This window comes from Eurosta solidaginis, chromosome X (assembly GCF_040869045.1).
Source record: "Eurosta solidaginis isolate ZX-2024a chromosome X, ASM4086904v1, whole genome shotgun sequence".
Lineage (NCBI taxonomy): Eukaryota > Metazoa > Arthropoda > Insecta > Diptera > Tephritidae > Eurosta > Eurosta solidaginis.
Genome location: NC_090324.1, coordinates 190402970 through 190420858, shown reverse-complemented (window position 1 = coordinate 190420858; position 17889 = coordinate 190402970). Strand labels below are relative to the sequence as shown.

The window sequence follows — 17889 nt, the reverse complement described above, 5'->3', positions numbered from 1 at the left end:
CATACTCACAATTTTCTAATTGTTTAGGAACGAAAAAATTTTCTTTATTATGATGAAAAACTTTAGAACGAACAAGTGAAAAATATTCTCTTATTTTATGAAGAACGTCATTAGAAAAATCATGTTCTTTATTACTATTTGAAATAATTAATTCACCAGGTATTCTAAGTGTTTGGCCATAAACAAGTTCAGCAGATGAACATTTTAAATCTTCTTTAATAGAAGTTCGTAAACCAAGTAGAATGAATGGTAAAATGTCAGACCAATGAACCGAGTCGTTTGATGCTATAATTGCTGCTTTTAAAGTTCGATGAAATCTCTCTATCATGCCATTTGCTTGGGGATGGTAAGGAGATGTATGAATTTTATGAGAACCTAAAAGTTTAGTTAATTCTGTAAAAAATTTTGAGGTGAATTGTGAACCTTGATCTACTGTAATATTTAATGGTATACCAAATCGTGGTATATAATTTTGAATAAAAGTTTTTACTATAGTATTTGTTGAAATATCTTTAAGCGGATAAGCTTCAGGCCAACGTGAAAATCTGTCAATAATTGTTAAAATATAACAATTTCCATTTGAAACTGGAAGAGGTCCAACAATATCCATATGAATTCGTTCAAAACGGCCTGATGGTATTTGAATTTTTTGGATAGGAGATTTAGTATGTCTTGAAATTTTGGATTTTTGACAATTGATGCAAGATGAAGTCCAATCGTTAATCTCTTTACGCATGTTAGGCCAATAATATTTATTTTGAATTAATTTTCTAGTTGTTCTTATACTTGGATGAGATAATGAGTGAATTTTGTCAAATATAATTCTTCTCATAGAATGTGGAACATAAGGTCGAAAAGGTTGTAGAGAAACATCACACCATATATTTAAATTAATAACTGGAATATGAATTTCCTTTAGATTATTTTTAGAATTTTGATCAGAAATGGTTTTTTGTAAAAATGTATCAGTTTGTTGTTCTTTATATAAAGTTTCTAAATTTATATCTTGAGTTGAAATTGCATTTATTTCTGGAATACGGGAAAGTGTGTCGGCAACTATGTTGTCTTTTCCACGTATATATTGAATATCATTTGTAAATTGAGCAATATATTCAATATGACGTAGTTGACGAGGAGATCTATCTACTTTAGAATTTAGAACATGAATTAAAGGTTTATGATCAGTATAAATTGTAAAAGTTCTACCTTCAAGAAAATGTTTAAAATGTTTAATTGAATTATAAATTGCCAAAAGTTCACGATCAAATGTTGAATATTTAGTTTCTGTTGTAGTTAGTTTTCTTGAAAAATAAGCTAAGGGTTCTAGTATATTATTGCTAGTTTGTTGAAGAACTGCTCCAATAGCAACATTTGATGCATCTACTGCTAATGATAAAGTACCATTTTTGTCGAAATGTGTAAGTAAAGTATTTTTAGCAAAAAGTTTTTTAACATTTTCGAAAGCTGTTGTGGTTTCATTTGTCCAATTTAATTGTTTGAGTTTGTTTTTAATTGCATGTGTTAACATTTCATGCAGAGGACTAAGTTCTGTTGCTAACATTTTAATATATCTGTGATAGTAATTTATCATACCTAAAAATTTTTGTAATTTATTTATAGAAATTGGTTTTTCAAAATTTGTTATGATTTCAATTCTATCTAAAGATGGTTTAATACCTTCGCCTGAAATTTCGTAACTTAAAAAATTTAATTTATTTACACCGAGAGTACATTTTGAAGGTTTGATATTTAAATTATATTCTTCAAGTCTTTTGAAAACTGATTTTAAATGATTTATATGTTGATCTTCATTATCACTGGCAATAAGAATGTCATCAATGTATGTAAATACAAAATCGAAATCAGAAAATACTTCATTAATAAAGCGTTGGAAAGTTTGAGCACTGTTTCGTAAACCGAAAGGCATTCTTACGAATTCAAACATTCCAAAAGGGGTAGTTATTGCAGTTTTATGAATGTCTTCTTCTGCCATTGGAATTTGGTGGTAAGCACGCACAAGATCAATTTTGGAAAAAAATTGTTTGTTTTTTAAATCAATTGTTAAATCGTGAATATGTGGTAAAGGATACCGATCTGGTGTAGTGATAAAATTAAGTCTTCGATAGTCTCCGCAAGGTCTCCAATCATTTGGTTCTTTTTTAGGAACGAGATGAAGTGGAGATGCAATAGGAGAATTTGAGGGTCTGCATATACCCGTTTTAACTAAAAATTCAAATTCAGCTTTAGCAATTTTAAGTTTGATTGGATCAAGACGTCTGGGTTTCGAAAATGGTAAAATACCTTTTGTTTCTATCCTGTGAACCGTATGGTGTTTAACTTTTTTAGTATAATCTGGTTCACAGGTAATAGATGGAAATTCATTAAGTAATTTTGAAAACTTATTTTCGACAATAGGAATTTTGAGTGAGAAAATATCAGAAAATCCAGAAGATCCAGTAACTTTAATTTTTGTAGTAGAATCCATTATTTCTTTATTTTTAATATTGACAATAATTCCGAATTTTTCTAAAAAGTTTGCTCCCAAAATTGGTGTATCAATATTCGCAATAATGAATGGAAATTCAAAATCTCTTCTTAAACCTAAATCAATTTTAAGTAGTTTTGTACCGAAAGTTTCAATTGAAGAACCGTTTGCTGCAGTTAAAGTAAGATCCGAATTTCTTTTATAAATTTTAAATTTAGAAAAAGGAATAACTGATACAACTGCGCCGGTATCGATAAGAAAATTAAGTTTATTGAATTTATCAAATATGAATAGGCGACGAGTAGGTTTAATAATAGTTCCATTATCCGTCACCGTCATAATGGATCGTTTCAGTTTAAATTTTGTTCGCAATTTGAATTATGATTTTGATTAAAATTGCATGGGGGTATACACTTAAGAGCGTTATTCTTAAATTGTTTGTGATACCAACAAATAGTTGTTTGTGAATTAAATTTACGATTGTTTGAAAAATTTCTTGATCTTGAAAAATTTCGAGATTTAGATCTATCTCTATCTTTAGATCTTGAACGGATTTGTAATTGATTAATATCATTAGAAATTTTATTTAAATTTTGATAAATAGCCGTAGTTAATTCAGTTAAATTTTTAACGCATTGTTCTAAAATATTATTATTTATACTTGAGACTACAGGAGATTTGGAAGAATGACGTTTGTTGATTAAATCAAAAAGTTTGTCAGCTAAAATAATTACTTCATCTTTATTTTGATTGTTACTAGAAGTTAAATGGATTTGTATTTCTTGTGGCAATTTACGAATCCATAATTTGAAAAATAACTCTTGACTTACAATGGAGTCAGTACCTATAAGTGATTTCATAAATCTGAATAATTCAGATGGTGAACGATCACCAAGTTCAGTTTTTGAAAATAATTGTTCTAATCGTTTTTCTTCGCTAAGAGAAAATCTTTCACATATAATTTTTTTGATTGTATCATATTTATTAAAAAGAGGAGGAGGGTTAATAACATCTAAAATTTTAGATATAGTATCTCGTTGAAGAGTAATTAGAATATTTTGAAATTTTAAATTATCATCATTGATATTGTTAATTTCAAATTGTCCTTCAACAAGCAAAAACCAGGCATCAGGACAATCTTGCCAAAATTGTGGTAATTTAATAGATTTAGTAGAAGGAAAATTTGTAAAGTTATCTTGTGTTGAAGTATTTTGTGTTGTATTAGAGATGTTGTTTTGTGTTGTATTAATGTTAGAATTTTGAGTTGTATTGTGAGTCATGATGTTATTTGTATGGTTGATATTTTGATTTTCTGCATTTGTAAATTTACGAGTTCGTATTGGTGAACGTAGAACCATATGAAAAGAAATTTAAATGAAAAATTTGAAAATAAGAAAATATTTAAGAATTTTTTGGAAAGGGAGTTAACAATTTAAATACAATATTTAATTTTATATAAAAAATAAATAAATTTAAATAACGTATATTAAAATTTTTAAGATATAAAAATAATCTTAAAATAAATTTGAAATTTAAAAGGTTTAAAATTTTAATTTAAATTATAATTGAAAAATTTTAAATTTAATATTAGAATAAAAATTGTACTTACATAAAATTAAATTTAATAAAAAAATATTAAAATTAATAAGTAGTTGATTGATGATTGGCAATGGCATTTACGTTATTCGAGAAATTTTGATTGTTGATAAATATTTTCGTTTTGATTGTAGTTGGAAGTCTGGCCAGTCTGGTGATTAGAAGGTCTATTGAGTTATGTATATCGATTTCTCTGATGAGCAAATAGCTTTTGAGAAATTGAAGCGATTCAGGCAATGTTTCGAGAAGATTTTTAGATAAATTAACGTATGTAGCTAATATGCTCTCCTCTGATTTCGTTTGGAATACCTCATCAAGAATTGTTGAAAGATATTGCATTGTCATTACAGTCGTCAGTTGGACGACGTGGGTTATTCAAACTATTTACACTCATGTTATATGAACTATTTGGTATAAATGAAATTGTCGATGATGTCGATGATGTATCACTTTGATAAAGATGTTGTTGTTTTTCGATAGAGGCACACGCACGTTCACGTAATGTTCATAGAATACGCGTAGTATGGATTTAATCGAATTGCCGTCGATTTGTAAGTTAATTAAATGTACCAAGGAGGTCAATGACAATGGTAGATTAGTTGTTGAATTATTTGTAAAATCAAGTTTTATTAGATTTTTTAACAGCGAAATTTCATCCGGAATTTTCGTAATTTTGTTATCGCGTAAATCGAGAGTAGGTCAGAAGGATCGTTGGTAGGATCGCCAATATATCAACATTCAAGTTGATATTTTAAAAAACTTTTATTTTGGTTTTGTTTTTAAAAATTTATATTTTGTTTATTTTTGAGTTTAGATATTTTCTAACTAATTAGAATTTTCTTTTTTTTGAAGTTATTCAAAATTTTAAGTTAACACGAAAACTCAATTAAAATTATTTTAAAAATTAAAGTAAAGAGTACAAAGTAGTTAACACTATATAGGGTATGGGCGGGATCGGTAAAAGACAGGAAATATGTTTTGGGGTGTGGGAAAGAGGTCTCCGCTCGAATTCGCCGCCGAAGCGTTACCAGGTGTCACAACGAGGAGGCTCCCCCCCCCCCCCCCCCTACCCCGGGGGGAGGGTGCTAAGCACTTACGAGTCGATGCTTTGGGGTGGCGGTGGGTTGTGCAAAACGCAACACCCCCATCAATGACACCCTTTGCAATGGGGAGAACTGATGCGTTCTTCCACGCATGCGGTAGATTGCCTTGATTGAATATATGGTTGTATAACTCGATAACCCTGGTCTTGACTTTGGTTGGTAAGTTTTGAAGTAAGGAACATGATATGATGATATTATACCATTTGCGGTTCTCGCCTCTCGACTCTTACAGAACTGAAAGATTTAGGGATATTTTTCGATTCTAAATTTTCGTTCTCGGTATATTTAAACTCTACAATTGCTAAGGCTTATTCTCTTCTTGCTTTTATCCGGCGTTTTAACTCAGATTTTACGGATCCTTATACTCTTAGGATACTGTTCACCTCACTTGTTCGCTCCAAGTTGGAATATGCCTGTTTCATTTGGCGACCCTATCATGAGTTTCATATCAAGAGGCTCGAAAGTGTGCAAAAAATCTTTGTTCGTTTTGCACTGCGTTCATTGAATTTTTCCGACCCGATTCCTTCCTACGAAGCCAGATGTGCACTCATCAACCTTCAGGCTCTAGAATCCAGAAGAACCTTGCTGTCTATGACTTTTGTTTTCGACATTATCAACGGTTTAATCGATGCGCCAGCTCTCCTCGAGGGTATTCGATTCCATGTACCAAACAGGCCGCTTAGAAATGGCAACATGTTCTATACGGGGTTTACTCGGACCCCCTATGCTTCTAATGCTCCCATTTCTCGAACATTAACAGAATTTAATATTCGCTCAAATTCTTTAGAAATCGACTTTTCAGTATCTAAACCTATTTTTAAAACTGTAATTAGGATAGGATAGGTTAGGTGATAGCTGCCCTGATAAGGATAGCTCACTTGGACAACACGAAGGACCGTTGTGATACCACATACACCAAAAATAACGGTGACTTAGATCTAGCTACTTAGAGAATCGTTGGGTAGCAACGATAAAGCTCCGAATGATACCGATCTCAACTTTGGATATATCCTAGTGAGTCGCGACCGAAGTACTTTCGCCTAGTTTTGGCAAAAGCTGGACAATCAAGCATAAAGTGATTTGGTGATTCCACCTCATCATCCTCCATACAGCTGCAGCAGGATGGAGTTTCCAGTATATTGAGACGTACCGCATGGATACTCATGGGACAGTGCCCTGTCAAAACCCCAATGACCATTGATAGGTGAGCCTTAGTGAACCCAATTATTTCAGCAGACCTCCCGCCATCCACCTTTGGCCAGAAAGATCGTGGTATCCGCCCAACGTTTGCTGAGCTGATTCGAGGCCCAGCTATGGAGGAGCAATCGACAGGTGGCCAGCGGGATCCCGAAATCCCTACAGCCATCTTCATCCGGTTCAGTTGTACCGATGCGGGCTAAGAGATCCGCTTGACAGTTACCCGGGATATCACTATGGCCCGGGACCCAGATAATCTTAATTGTAAAATAATTCGATGCAATGGCAAGTGAGGTCAGTCACTCCCAGACCACCCTCGATCGCACTGTAGTTGAGCTCAAGGCCTTGATAGCCGCTTGGCTATCAGAGTAGATGTTAAATTCCCTAACCGTGGTAGCACTGGATAGCATTCCATCCACCGCATCCTTAATCGCAGCAATTTCCGCTTGTAATACGCTGCAGTGATCAGCCAACTTAAACTTGCGGCTTAAATTTAGCTCTTGACAGAAGACCCCCCACCAACCTTTCCATCCAGCTTTGACCCATCCGTGAACAAGTTAACCGGTCCCATGCCCCAGATAATTCCTCTTCCCCAATCCTCTCTCTCTGGAATAACTGGGGTGAAGGTTGTATAGGGAGCAGTTATCGGCATACAGTAGTCCGTTCTGTCCGGGATAATGTCGAAACTGGTAAGAAGGCTAGAGTGTCCGCGGTCAGAAAGTCTATATCCCATATCACGAAGCCTGACCAACGACCTTGCCGCGGCCGCCTTTCCCGCAATATCTACTGGGTATATGTTCAGCATGCCGTTCAGTGCCAAGGTAGGTCTTTTTCTGAGAGCGCCACTGATACCAATCAGCGCCGTCCGTTGCACTGACACTAACATTTTGGAGGTGCTCGCCGTGTCCAGTGCTTTCCACCAGACCAGCACCCCATATAGCAGAATCGGTTTGACCACCATCTCATAAAGCCAGTGTACTATTCTTGGCGAGAGTCCCCATCTCTTTCCGATAGCTCCTCTGCAGCAGTACAAGGCAATAGCGGCCCTCCTGGCCCGATCTTCCACATTGGGTCTCCAGGACAGTTTCTTGTCCAAAGCAATCCGCAAATATTTAACCCTATCAGAAAGTACCAACGGTGCCCCTCCAATCGAGGGAGTTCTGAAATCGGGCATCTTATATATCCTTGTGAAAAGGACCAATTCCGTTTTTCCCGGGTTGACCGGCAACCCACATGATTCAGCCCACCTAGCCACAGTATCCAGGTAGCCCTGCAGAACATCGCGCAGGGTGCCCAGAAATTTGCCTCTGACTAGGATAGCGAGGTCATCTGCATAGGCAACCACCCGACAACCATTTGCTTCCAGCTCCACAAGAAGCTCGTTGACTACCACAACCCAGAGGAGAGGAGATAGGACACCCCCCTGTAGCGGGCCCCTGCACACCTTCTTAATTATGGCTCCTCCCCACTCCGCTGCAACAATTCTGCCGCATAGAAGTTTGCTAATAAATTCAACCAGACCCGCCTCGACTCCTAAAACCACCAGAGCTCTTTCGATTGCCCCCGGTAAGACATTGTTAAAAGCTCCCTCGATGTCTAGGAAGGCACCCAGAGCATACTCTTTGTGTTCTAGGGACCCCTCTATTTGCTTTACAATCGAATGGAGAGCCGTTTCCGTCAATCTGCCCTTGCAGTACGCATGCTGTGAAGCCGACAGTAACCCCCGAGGTATCCTTTCCCGTAGGTACAGGTCATTCAACCGCTCAAACGTCTTAAGAAGAAACGACGAGAGACTGATTGGCCTGAAATCCTTAGGTGATACATGAGAGCTTCTGCCGGCCTTCGGAATGAAAATAACCCTAACCGTGTGCCAAGACTTCGGGATATAGTTAAGCCTGAGGCAGTTAGTATATATGATGGCCAACCAGCGGCAGGAAATCCCCAAAGACCTTTGAAGCTGCGCAGGAATGTTTCCATCCGGGCCCGGAGACTTATAGGGCTTGAACGACCCTATAGCCCAGGTTATTTGATTTTCCCGTATTGGAATTGCAGGCACTTCTGCATGGCCAACGACCGCCGACCATGCAGGCGAAGATCCCTGCGCAACTGGGACATCGGGAAAATAATTGTCCAGTATATAAAAATAAAACCCTCACCAAAGTTTGGTCCTATTACTCCACCCTGATTGGTACCCGAAAAACGGATTTCCCGCATAGTTTTAAGGTCTTGTACAGGCTACAAACAATTTTTATGATTTTTTTCTCTAATCATATCATTTATAAACACTCTTTAATATATTGAGATCTTAAGTACGATTTTTTTCCAAAAGTCATGGCCATTTGAAGTTGTGTTCTTTGACGAAATTGTGTAAACAGTTATTTCACACTTAAAACGTGTATTGAAATGAGAAAGCATAAATTCACATAGCCATAACTAAAACAATATAATAATAACATAAATTCGTAATTAAGGTCTCAATACCTTAAGAGTGTTTTCAAATGATATGATTAGACCTCAAAACTAGGCAAAACGGCACATAAAAGATTTTCGTAAAAAGTTGAGTAAATTCAATTTAGGACAAAAAATAATTTTCCCATGTTAACTTGAAAAAAAAAAATAAAAATATCGTACCCCGTAGAGTGGAGTTATAGGACCCATCTTTGGTGAGGTTTTTTTTTTAATAAAATAGAAACATTTGAGAGGTTGAAATTGAAAACTTGTTTTTCTCGGCACACCCTAAAGCACATATGTACATGCATATGTACCCGTTATCAGAAATCCTGCGCGCAAGCGGGAAAATACAAATACGAATTATGTACACATTTTTCTCTGATTTTCGAAAGAAAGAAGACCGACATGTATTTTATAACCCGTTATAGTTGCAAACATCATCAACACAAAAACAATCAACATATTTATGCAACTAAATTTACGCATTACTTAAATTATTGTATGCGCGCTGACATGTACATTGTACATGTGTACATATGTATGCATGTATGTTCATACGTGTTTTCGCGAAGCGTCTGCTGGCTTCAGACTTAAGGGCCCATTACTGATACTTAGCATAGAGTTGACTTGACTTGGCGTAAACTTGGCAATTTAGCACCGATTATACCCCACTTATCGCACACACTCTGGCATCATAACCAATGAATGTCAATTTGTATGTCAAAATGAAATGGAAACAAACAAATGGCATCTCAAAATGTAAACGTCACTTAGAACTTACATAGAAAATCAAAATTCAACAGACTTCTAAGTCAAGTTAAGTGTTGCTAAGTTTTGAGTAATCAGTAACATGCAACTCACTGATGTTCGAAACTTATAATTTATGTTTATTAGGGTCGGCAAAATATAAAATTTATTTTTTCCTTTTGGTATAGTAAAAATATTTTTCAGGACAACGAAACATTTAGGCAATCAAGGTATAAATTATTGTAGTCGTTAGGGAGCTGTACGTCGTGTTGTCACGAAGTGTCTGCTGGCTTGAGTCTTAAGCTAGCGGAAACTCCCGTTTATCAGAACCGGACGCAGCTTTAAATTTTTTTTTGCGGTATTAAATTGCCAATAAATGTAATATCAATTATCAAAGTCGTTCGGAAGCTTTAGATCGTGTTTTCACGAAGTGTCTGCTGGCTTGAGTCTTAAGCTAGCAGACACTCCCGTTTATCGGAACCGGACGCAGCTTTATATTTTTTTGCGGTATTAAATTGCCAATAAATGTAATATCAATTATCCAAGTCGTTCGGAAGTCGTAGGTCGTGTCTTCACGAAGTGTCTGCTGGCTTGAGTCTTAAGCTAGCAGACACTCCCGTTTATCGGAACCGGACGCAGCTTTATATTTTTTTGCGGTATTAAATTGCCAATAAATGTAATATCAATTATCCAAGTCGTTCGGAAGTCGTAGATGGTGTCTTCACGAAGTGTCTGCTGGCTTGAGTCTTAAGCTAGCAGACACTCCCGTTTCTCGGAACCGGACGCAGCTTTAAATTTTTTTTGCGGTATTAAATTGCCAATAATTGTAATAGCAATTATCGAAGTCGTTCGGAAGCTGTAGGTCGTGTTTTCACGAAGTGTCTGCTGGCTTGAGTCTTAAGCTAGCAGAAACTCCCGTTTATCGGAACCGGACGCAGCTTTAAATTTTTTTTGCGGTATTAAATTGCCAATAAATGTAATATCAATTATCCAAGTCGTTCGGAAGCTGTAGGTCGTGTTTTCACGAAGTGTCTGCTGGCTTGAGTCTTAAGCTAGCAGACACTCCCGTTTCTTGGAACCGGACGCAGCTTTAATTTTTTTTTGCGGTATTAAATTGCCAATAAATGTAATATCAATTATCCAGGTCGTTCGGAAGTCGTAGGTCGTGTTTTCACGAAGTGTCTGCTGGCTTGAGTCTTAAGCTAGCAGACACTCCGGTTTCTCGGAACCGGACGCAGCTTTAAATTTTTTGTTTGCGGTATTAAATTGCCAATAAATGTAATATCAATTATCGAAGTCGTTCGGAGGCTGTAGGTCGTGTTTTCACGAAGTGTCTGCTGGCTTGAGTCTTAAGCTAGCAGACACTCCCGTTTCTCGGAACCGGATGGAGCTTTAATTTTTTTTGCGGTATTAAATTGCCAATAAATGTAATATCAATTATCCAAGTCGTTCGGAAGCTGTAGGTCGTGTTTTCACGAAGTGTCTACTGGCTTGAGTCTTAAGGCTCCATTACTGATACTTAGCATAGACTTGCCTTGGCTTGCGAACTGTCACTTACAGTTCTGTTAAATGAACATTGCATGTTACTGATTACTCAAAACTTAACTTGACTTAGAAGTCTGTTGAATTTTGATTTTCTATGTAAGTTCTAAGTGACGTTTACATTTTGAGATGCCATTTGTTTGTTTCCATTTCATTTTGACATTTTGTCATACAAATTGACATTTATTTAAAAATAAATTTCAACGCTGATTATGATGCCAGATTTTATGCGCCAAGTGGAGTATAATCGTGGCTAAGTTGCCAAGTTTACGCCAAGTCAAGTCAAGTCTATGCTAAGTATCAGTAATGGGGGATTTAAGCTAGCAGACACTCCCGTTTCTCGGAACCGGACGCAGCTTTAAATTTTTTTGCGGTATTAAATTGCCAATAAATGTAGTATCAACTATCCAAGTCGTTCGGAAGCTGTAGGTCGTGTTTTCACGAAGTGTCTGCTGGCTTGAGTCTTAAGCTAGCAGACACTCCCGTTTCTCGGAACCGGACGCAGCTTTAATTTTTTTTGCCGTATTAAATTGCCAATAAATGTAATATCAATTATCCAAGTCGTTCGGAAGCTGTGGGTCGTGTTTTCACGAAGTGTCTGCTGGCTTGAGTCTTAAGCTAGCAGACACTCCCGTTTCTCGGAACCGGACGCAGCTTTAAATTTTTTTTGCGGTATTAAATTGCCAATAAATGAGGTATAAATTATTTAATATATAATATTGTTGTTTGCTATAGTGTGTCTGCCACCTTAATAGGACCTACTACTGTAGTGTAGAGAAAAAATTAACAAACGGATATGAAATATTTGACGGTTACCCGGTTTCATATTTTTGCCGATATCTCTAAAACCGGGTTTCGGGTATCAACAAAATTTAGCTAAATATACCCCACATAGATATGTACATCCTGATAAAATTTCAACACAATCGGTTAAGAAGTGTTTAAATAAGTAAAAAAATTTAAGGTTTTCCGGGTTTATATTTTTATCAATATCTCCAAAACCGGATCTCGGGTATTAAAACTTTTTTTACCTAAACATAATTCGTTCACATATCTATACGTTTTTAAAGTTTCAAAATAATCGGTAGAAAGGTGTTAAAATAAATGTGTTGCAAACTTTGCAGTAAAAAATATTTGGCGGTTATTCGGTTTTATATTTTTACCGATATCTAAAAAACTGTGTCTCGTGTATCAAAAAAATTTTACATATATTTCCATATTTTGTTAAAGTTTCGATATAATCGGTACAGAAGTGTTGGAATAAATGTATATTTAACATTGCGACCTCAATCTATATACATTTTGCTCGATATTTTGACAATATCTTTATGAGGCATTATGTAAGACGAGTAACGGCGATGCACTATAGCTCCAATTTACCCCTCAATGTTCCTAACAAAAAGATATTTGCGTGATACCATGTTTCAAAAAAAAAATTTTTTCTCAAAAAAAACCAAAGTTTGGCGGATTTTCCCATATATCCAACTGTAGTTGTTGGTGTATAACTGCACTGCGAAAATGAATTAACAGAGAGATATATTAGAAATACAACCGTTCTGTATGAAAGTTAGTCGACGACTGTATTTCCTGTTCATTTAAAAACAAAAATATGCAAAGACATCTATTTCCGCCAACTTTTAACTCATTTAGTATTACATGAGACTCAACACACTGGCTTCTTATTAAATAAATCCATAAAAATCAAAAAAATAAAATTTTACCTGACATATTGCGACACATTAATTTACATTTTTATGCTTCTTATATTCTAAAAATTCGTTTACAAATGAAATATTTTTCGTTCTCGTAGGTATGCCGAGCGGTCATCTCACAATCAAGAAGTAAGTATTCATCTTCGGAATTATGAATTGGATTTGGAACGTGATCATGCTTTGCCAACATCTGCCCCAAATGCTGACATATTAAAAAGTAATAATAACCCAATGTACCCCAACCCGAATAAGCATTATAATCAGGAACGTGATCGTCAGCGGCATGCGTTTAATACGACGCCTTTACCAACATGTAATTATATGCAATATTTTAATATAGATTTTAAATAATGATCTTTAAATATTTTATGTCATTTACAGTGTCAAATGCTATCAAAAAAAATATTGGTCAATTACCTACCATACCGATGTACCCTGGTGATATACCTTCATACTCTCCACCAGCACGTTCATTTTTTACACCGCCATTACCTCCAGAATATCAAAGTCCTTTTGCTGACAAACCAACTTTGCGTGGCACAAATAATGAGGGCGTTATTGCTAACACTGGCTCATATATAAACAGGCGCCCAATACCACCACCGAGTTTAATGCCGGGCCAAGAACGTGTACCCTATCGTCCATCGGATTTATTGCCATCTACAGGCACCAGACACGCACAAGTTGGGCCGAATATCGCCTTGTCAACTGGTGAAAACAAGAGTACCGCCAACATACGTATTGGTACATTCACAGATAAAGATCTCAAAAAAGCTCTTAACACGCCATCGGAAAGTATAGATGGTTACGCTTATGCAAAACATTTCAGCCTAAATGCTAGTAGTGTAGATATATTATCAACAGATTCCATCAAGAACTTGCATAACGGCTCGCAGGAAACTCTACAGCTAAACAACGATCATACCCGAAAACACAGTGCTGAGCAAGAAGTTTTGCCTGGCATACGACGTATTTTAAGCGGGTCTAATGGTAAAAAAGGTGAAATACCTGAGGTGCTTCTAAAACAGGCCACCTCTCGTCCGATTGTTACATTTAAGACCTCTCCATCACCACCGATGGTTACTTTTAATAGCACTAATAAGCTGCAGATTGAAAATGGTGAAGATAATGGATTATCAAGTACCTCGAATATAAACAAAAGCAAAAGTATTTCCGCTGCGACTGTAGAAAGAAATGCCTCCATTGAATACAAATTAAATACAAAGTCATACGAGAAGTCTAATAAGGGACAAAGCATGTCTTCGAAAGCTGCCGGTTCGTCTTCGGTAACGGCGGCTGAAATAGAAATATTTGGAGGAGCGGATCCGTCTATTGCCGCAACCACGACAACAACTTCAACAATGACCAGTGCGACATTGGGGAAGAATCCAAAAATTTTAGCGAAATCGATGAATGGTAACAGTGAAAATGGAACTGCGTCTTCAACATCATCTTCAGTAGCTGCTTCCGTATCACATTCTACCTGGGCAGTTGCATGGAATATTCATATTTATTTTTCCGTAATTCTTTTTACAATACTAGCAGTTTATTCGTTCTATAAATTGCTTACATACAATAAGTTGACACACCTCTTCTCCCAATCATATTTCATCTGTATTCATATCATTTTGATCTTGATATGCTCGTTGCGTATATTTTATCTATGTTATGATGCTTACAATATCCATGCCACGTTTAACTTTTTTCTTTCCGAGCTGTTGTTATATATGCCGGCAACGTTTCTAACCATCTCTTTTTCGGTTTTAATGTTATATCTATTTTTAAAAGCATGTAACCATAAAACCAATCAATATTCAGTACTCTTACGCCCACTTACGGTCACAATAGGCTGCGGTGTGCATGTTGTGCTCTGTATTACACTTCATTATGTAGAATCCTACACCCTTAACAATCATATGCACCATCAGCTGTTGTACCAACAGCAGCAACAGCTTTATCGACGCCAAATTCACCATCACCATCAGCAAAATCAGCGTGAAATCACTACTGTGTCCACATCTAATTTTGTGACATCGGCAGTTAATGACAATGCACAGGCATCTCTAGTGTTGCAATCCGCTGCAGGTGCACCCTCTTTCGCGGTAAGCGGAACATTACCGCCCAGAGTATTATCACTTTTATGTCAAATTATTTACATATTTGTGTGTTTATTTTTGGGATTGTTGTATCTTTATCTCTATCGCGTATTAAAACAAATACTTCGGAACAAGTCACAAAATTACATACACGGATATCAAAATCTGTCCTATGCTATACACATAACTATAGCGACTGCTTTGCTGTTTGTTCTCTTGGCTGCTTTGCAAATATTTGGAGCTATTAGTATATCAACAACAAGACCGCTCATACAGAAGGTGACTGCTGAGATCGATTGGCTTCAATGGAGCTATCAGTTTTCGTTGCGGTTAATCGAAATAGCTATAATTATATTACTATCGTGGGTAGCTGGTCTGGAGACTGGAAGTGGTAGTGCTATGGTCTCGGGAGCTACAACAATGAGCAACAGGGACACGCATTATGGATTATCCGGCGAAAATTTTGGCCACAGTGTTGCGTTTGGTAGTAGAATCGCTACTAGCAATCGAGAGAAGCATATTCACCATCAGTTTCACCACAATCATTCAAATGTGGCAGGTTTCTTTTTACCATGTACGTCCACTTCCAGCCAGGAGCAATTTGAAACTGATTATCCAGCCGTTTGTAATGCAAATACAAATCTTCATATGTACACTATGCGAACTGGAAAACTTATTTATGATGATACGTTTGCATTAAATTCCCTCTCTGGCAACAGACAGTCTCAACTGCTAAGTGTAGGAAATAGCACCATTGAAAACCGAAACGCAGGTGATTGTCAGATGTTGACTCAGCCTACATATCAGCGACCATACGACTCTGGTTCTCTTAGCAGCAACAATACCAATCATAATGCAAATGAATATTATTCGAAGGGTACATTGACAGGAGATGGCAGCGGATGTTACACTAAGGGAACGCGAAGATATACAGATTACTACAGAGATGCATCCACTGATCACTATGAAAATCCAAATATAGATTTGCACTGTTCCGTGAGTAGTTCGGGTTTTGGTGCAGCAAACGACAGTGGAGATCGAAATTTCCCAAAAACATCAACCCCTTCAACAACGGCTAGTAGTAGTAGAGGTTCAGGCTCGTCTGCGGTATCTCAACAGCAAATATTGTTAATACAAAGGGAAAGTTGCTATTCTGAACCCTTGAATCCTGCAAATGGATCTATTTATAATTTTAATAACGCAGAAATCGCAATGCGAAGTGGCGTTGATGGAAACAGTGGCGGCAAGCCAAACGATTATTGGTTAGAGTCTCATCACGGGTTGGTGGTACCGAGGGTTTTAGACAGTTACAGTGGTAAAAATCCCAAGATCATACACCCAAATTGCAATACGTATGAGAATCCAGATAAATCCACTAACCCCAATACTAGTCGCTGTGGAGCATATAACTCTTTTAATCATGGCATCTGCAATGGTATACATAAAAGTGGAACTTCAAACAGTATCGAGGACTGTAATGTTAACGGTGTAGGTATAATCCGTGGCTCCGACACCACGTCTTTACCAGCTGCATCGCCAAATGCACTAGCTGAGCACGCATCTGATGTACATTTAAAAGCTGTAACCTCTGAACACCAACAGAGTAATAAATGCGTCAATAGCGCAAGTATGTCTCTTGAACGTGAACGTGATCATAATCCTGGTCGTGAACATGAACGTTTTACTCGTTTATCTCTTGACCGCAAAATTACACACCAGCAAAATCAGTCTCATCACATCCAAAGCTCTAAAAATGACGTTATATGTGCAGGTGATAATGTAGAATGCTCTCATATAATCGCTTTTAAAGAGTTTTCAAATACCATAAATAGTAACCGCACATTAAATTGTACCAGTCGAGGGCGTATAAATGAAACCATAACTGAGAACAATAGCAGTTCGGGAGAATATGTTTTCGGCAAAATCCAACGCAAAAATGGAACACATTCCAAAACATTCGAATCGCTAAACAGCTTTACCAGTCAACCACGATGTTCTGGCTTAAAGCAAAACGAAGAGCAACAAAAACAAGAAACAACAGTTTTAACTTCAAACCCCATTTTACGCCCATCTGAATCAAATGCATACACTGCCAGTATTTCTAGCACAATAGGGTCTGTTCTGGGTTGTAGTGATGAACGTGCAGAGCTTGTCGCTATGCAAGGATTTGTACGATTTCGAGCCATCGACGATATTAACAATGCGCAGGGAATAGGTATACACAACGCTTCTATACGTAATTGAAAGTTGAAAACTGCCTTTGCATACAGTGAGCACTGAAGTCTACATACTATGTCTATGAAAATTGTTATCTGCTTTTTAATATTTGCCAAACAAAACAAATCTGTACACATAAAGTAAGAAAACTCAAATTATTTCGTATGCTCTGAAACAAATAAAAAACTAAATAAAGAAAACATAATAAAACAATAATTTGCTTGAATGAACTTTATGAGCAGTTGCTCATAAGCCAAAAAGCTGGGAAACCTTATAGCCATTTCTTAGTCAGTTAGTAAGGTTCTGCTACATTTAACGAAAGTCGCTCCGTCAAGGTTTCCTAGGGAAGTGTCAACAGTGCAGCACCACATTTTTGACTGATTTACGTTTTACACCTACCCAATATTTGCCGAACCCATGATTTTTGAGGAACAACGTGATTTGTGATTGTGAGTCACATTGGTTTTCGGTGATTGCGTCTGAAAAACATCTGTCATACACGATTTTAAAAATTTCTCCTATCATTTCTGAGATATTACGATCATTGTAAATTTTACTAATTAGCGCAACTAACTGCTTATCGGTGAAATTCGCACATTTACACGCACAGTTCTCGTCTCAATTTCAAAAAAAAACTTTAGATTATTTAGCTTAAATTTTAAAGGGAGATAAACGTTATTAATTGATGTATAAATAGTATAAGGCGTATTTGTTGTTATTAAAAGAAGCTTTTTACTTATACT

General features: G+C 36.6%; 1 protein-coding gene across 3 annotated transcripts in view; it reads left to right on the top strand.

Annotated features, from left to right (window-relative positions):
* LOC137234670 (uncharacterized) overlaps positions 1–17362 on the top strand; it is a 485943-nt gene extending 468581 nt beyond the window's left edge. For all 3 annotated transcript variants that reach the window (XM_067758145.1, XM_067758146.1, XM_067758147.1), the window contains 2 exons: positions 12932–13146; positions 13215–17362. In XM_067758145.1, the coding sequence (XP_067614246.1) occupies positions 12932–13146; positions 13215–17173 (4174 nt within the window). In that variant the 3' untranslated portion in view covers positions 17174–17362. The remainder of the gene's footprint in view (positions 1–12931; positions 13147–13214) is intronic.
* The last annotated feature ends 527 nt before the right edge of the window (positions 17363–17889 follow it).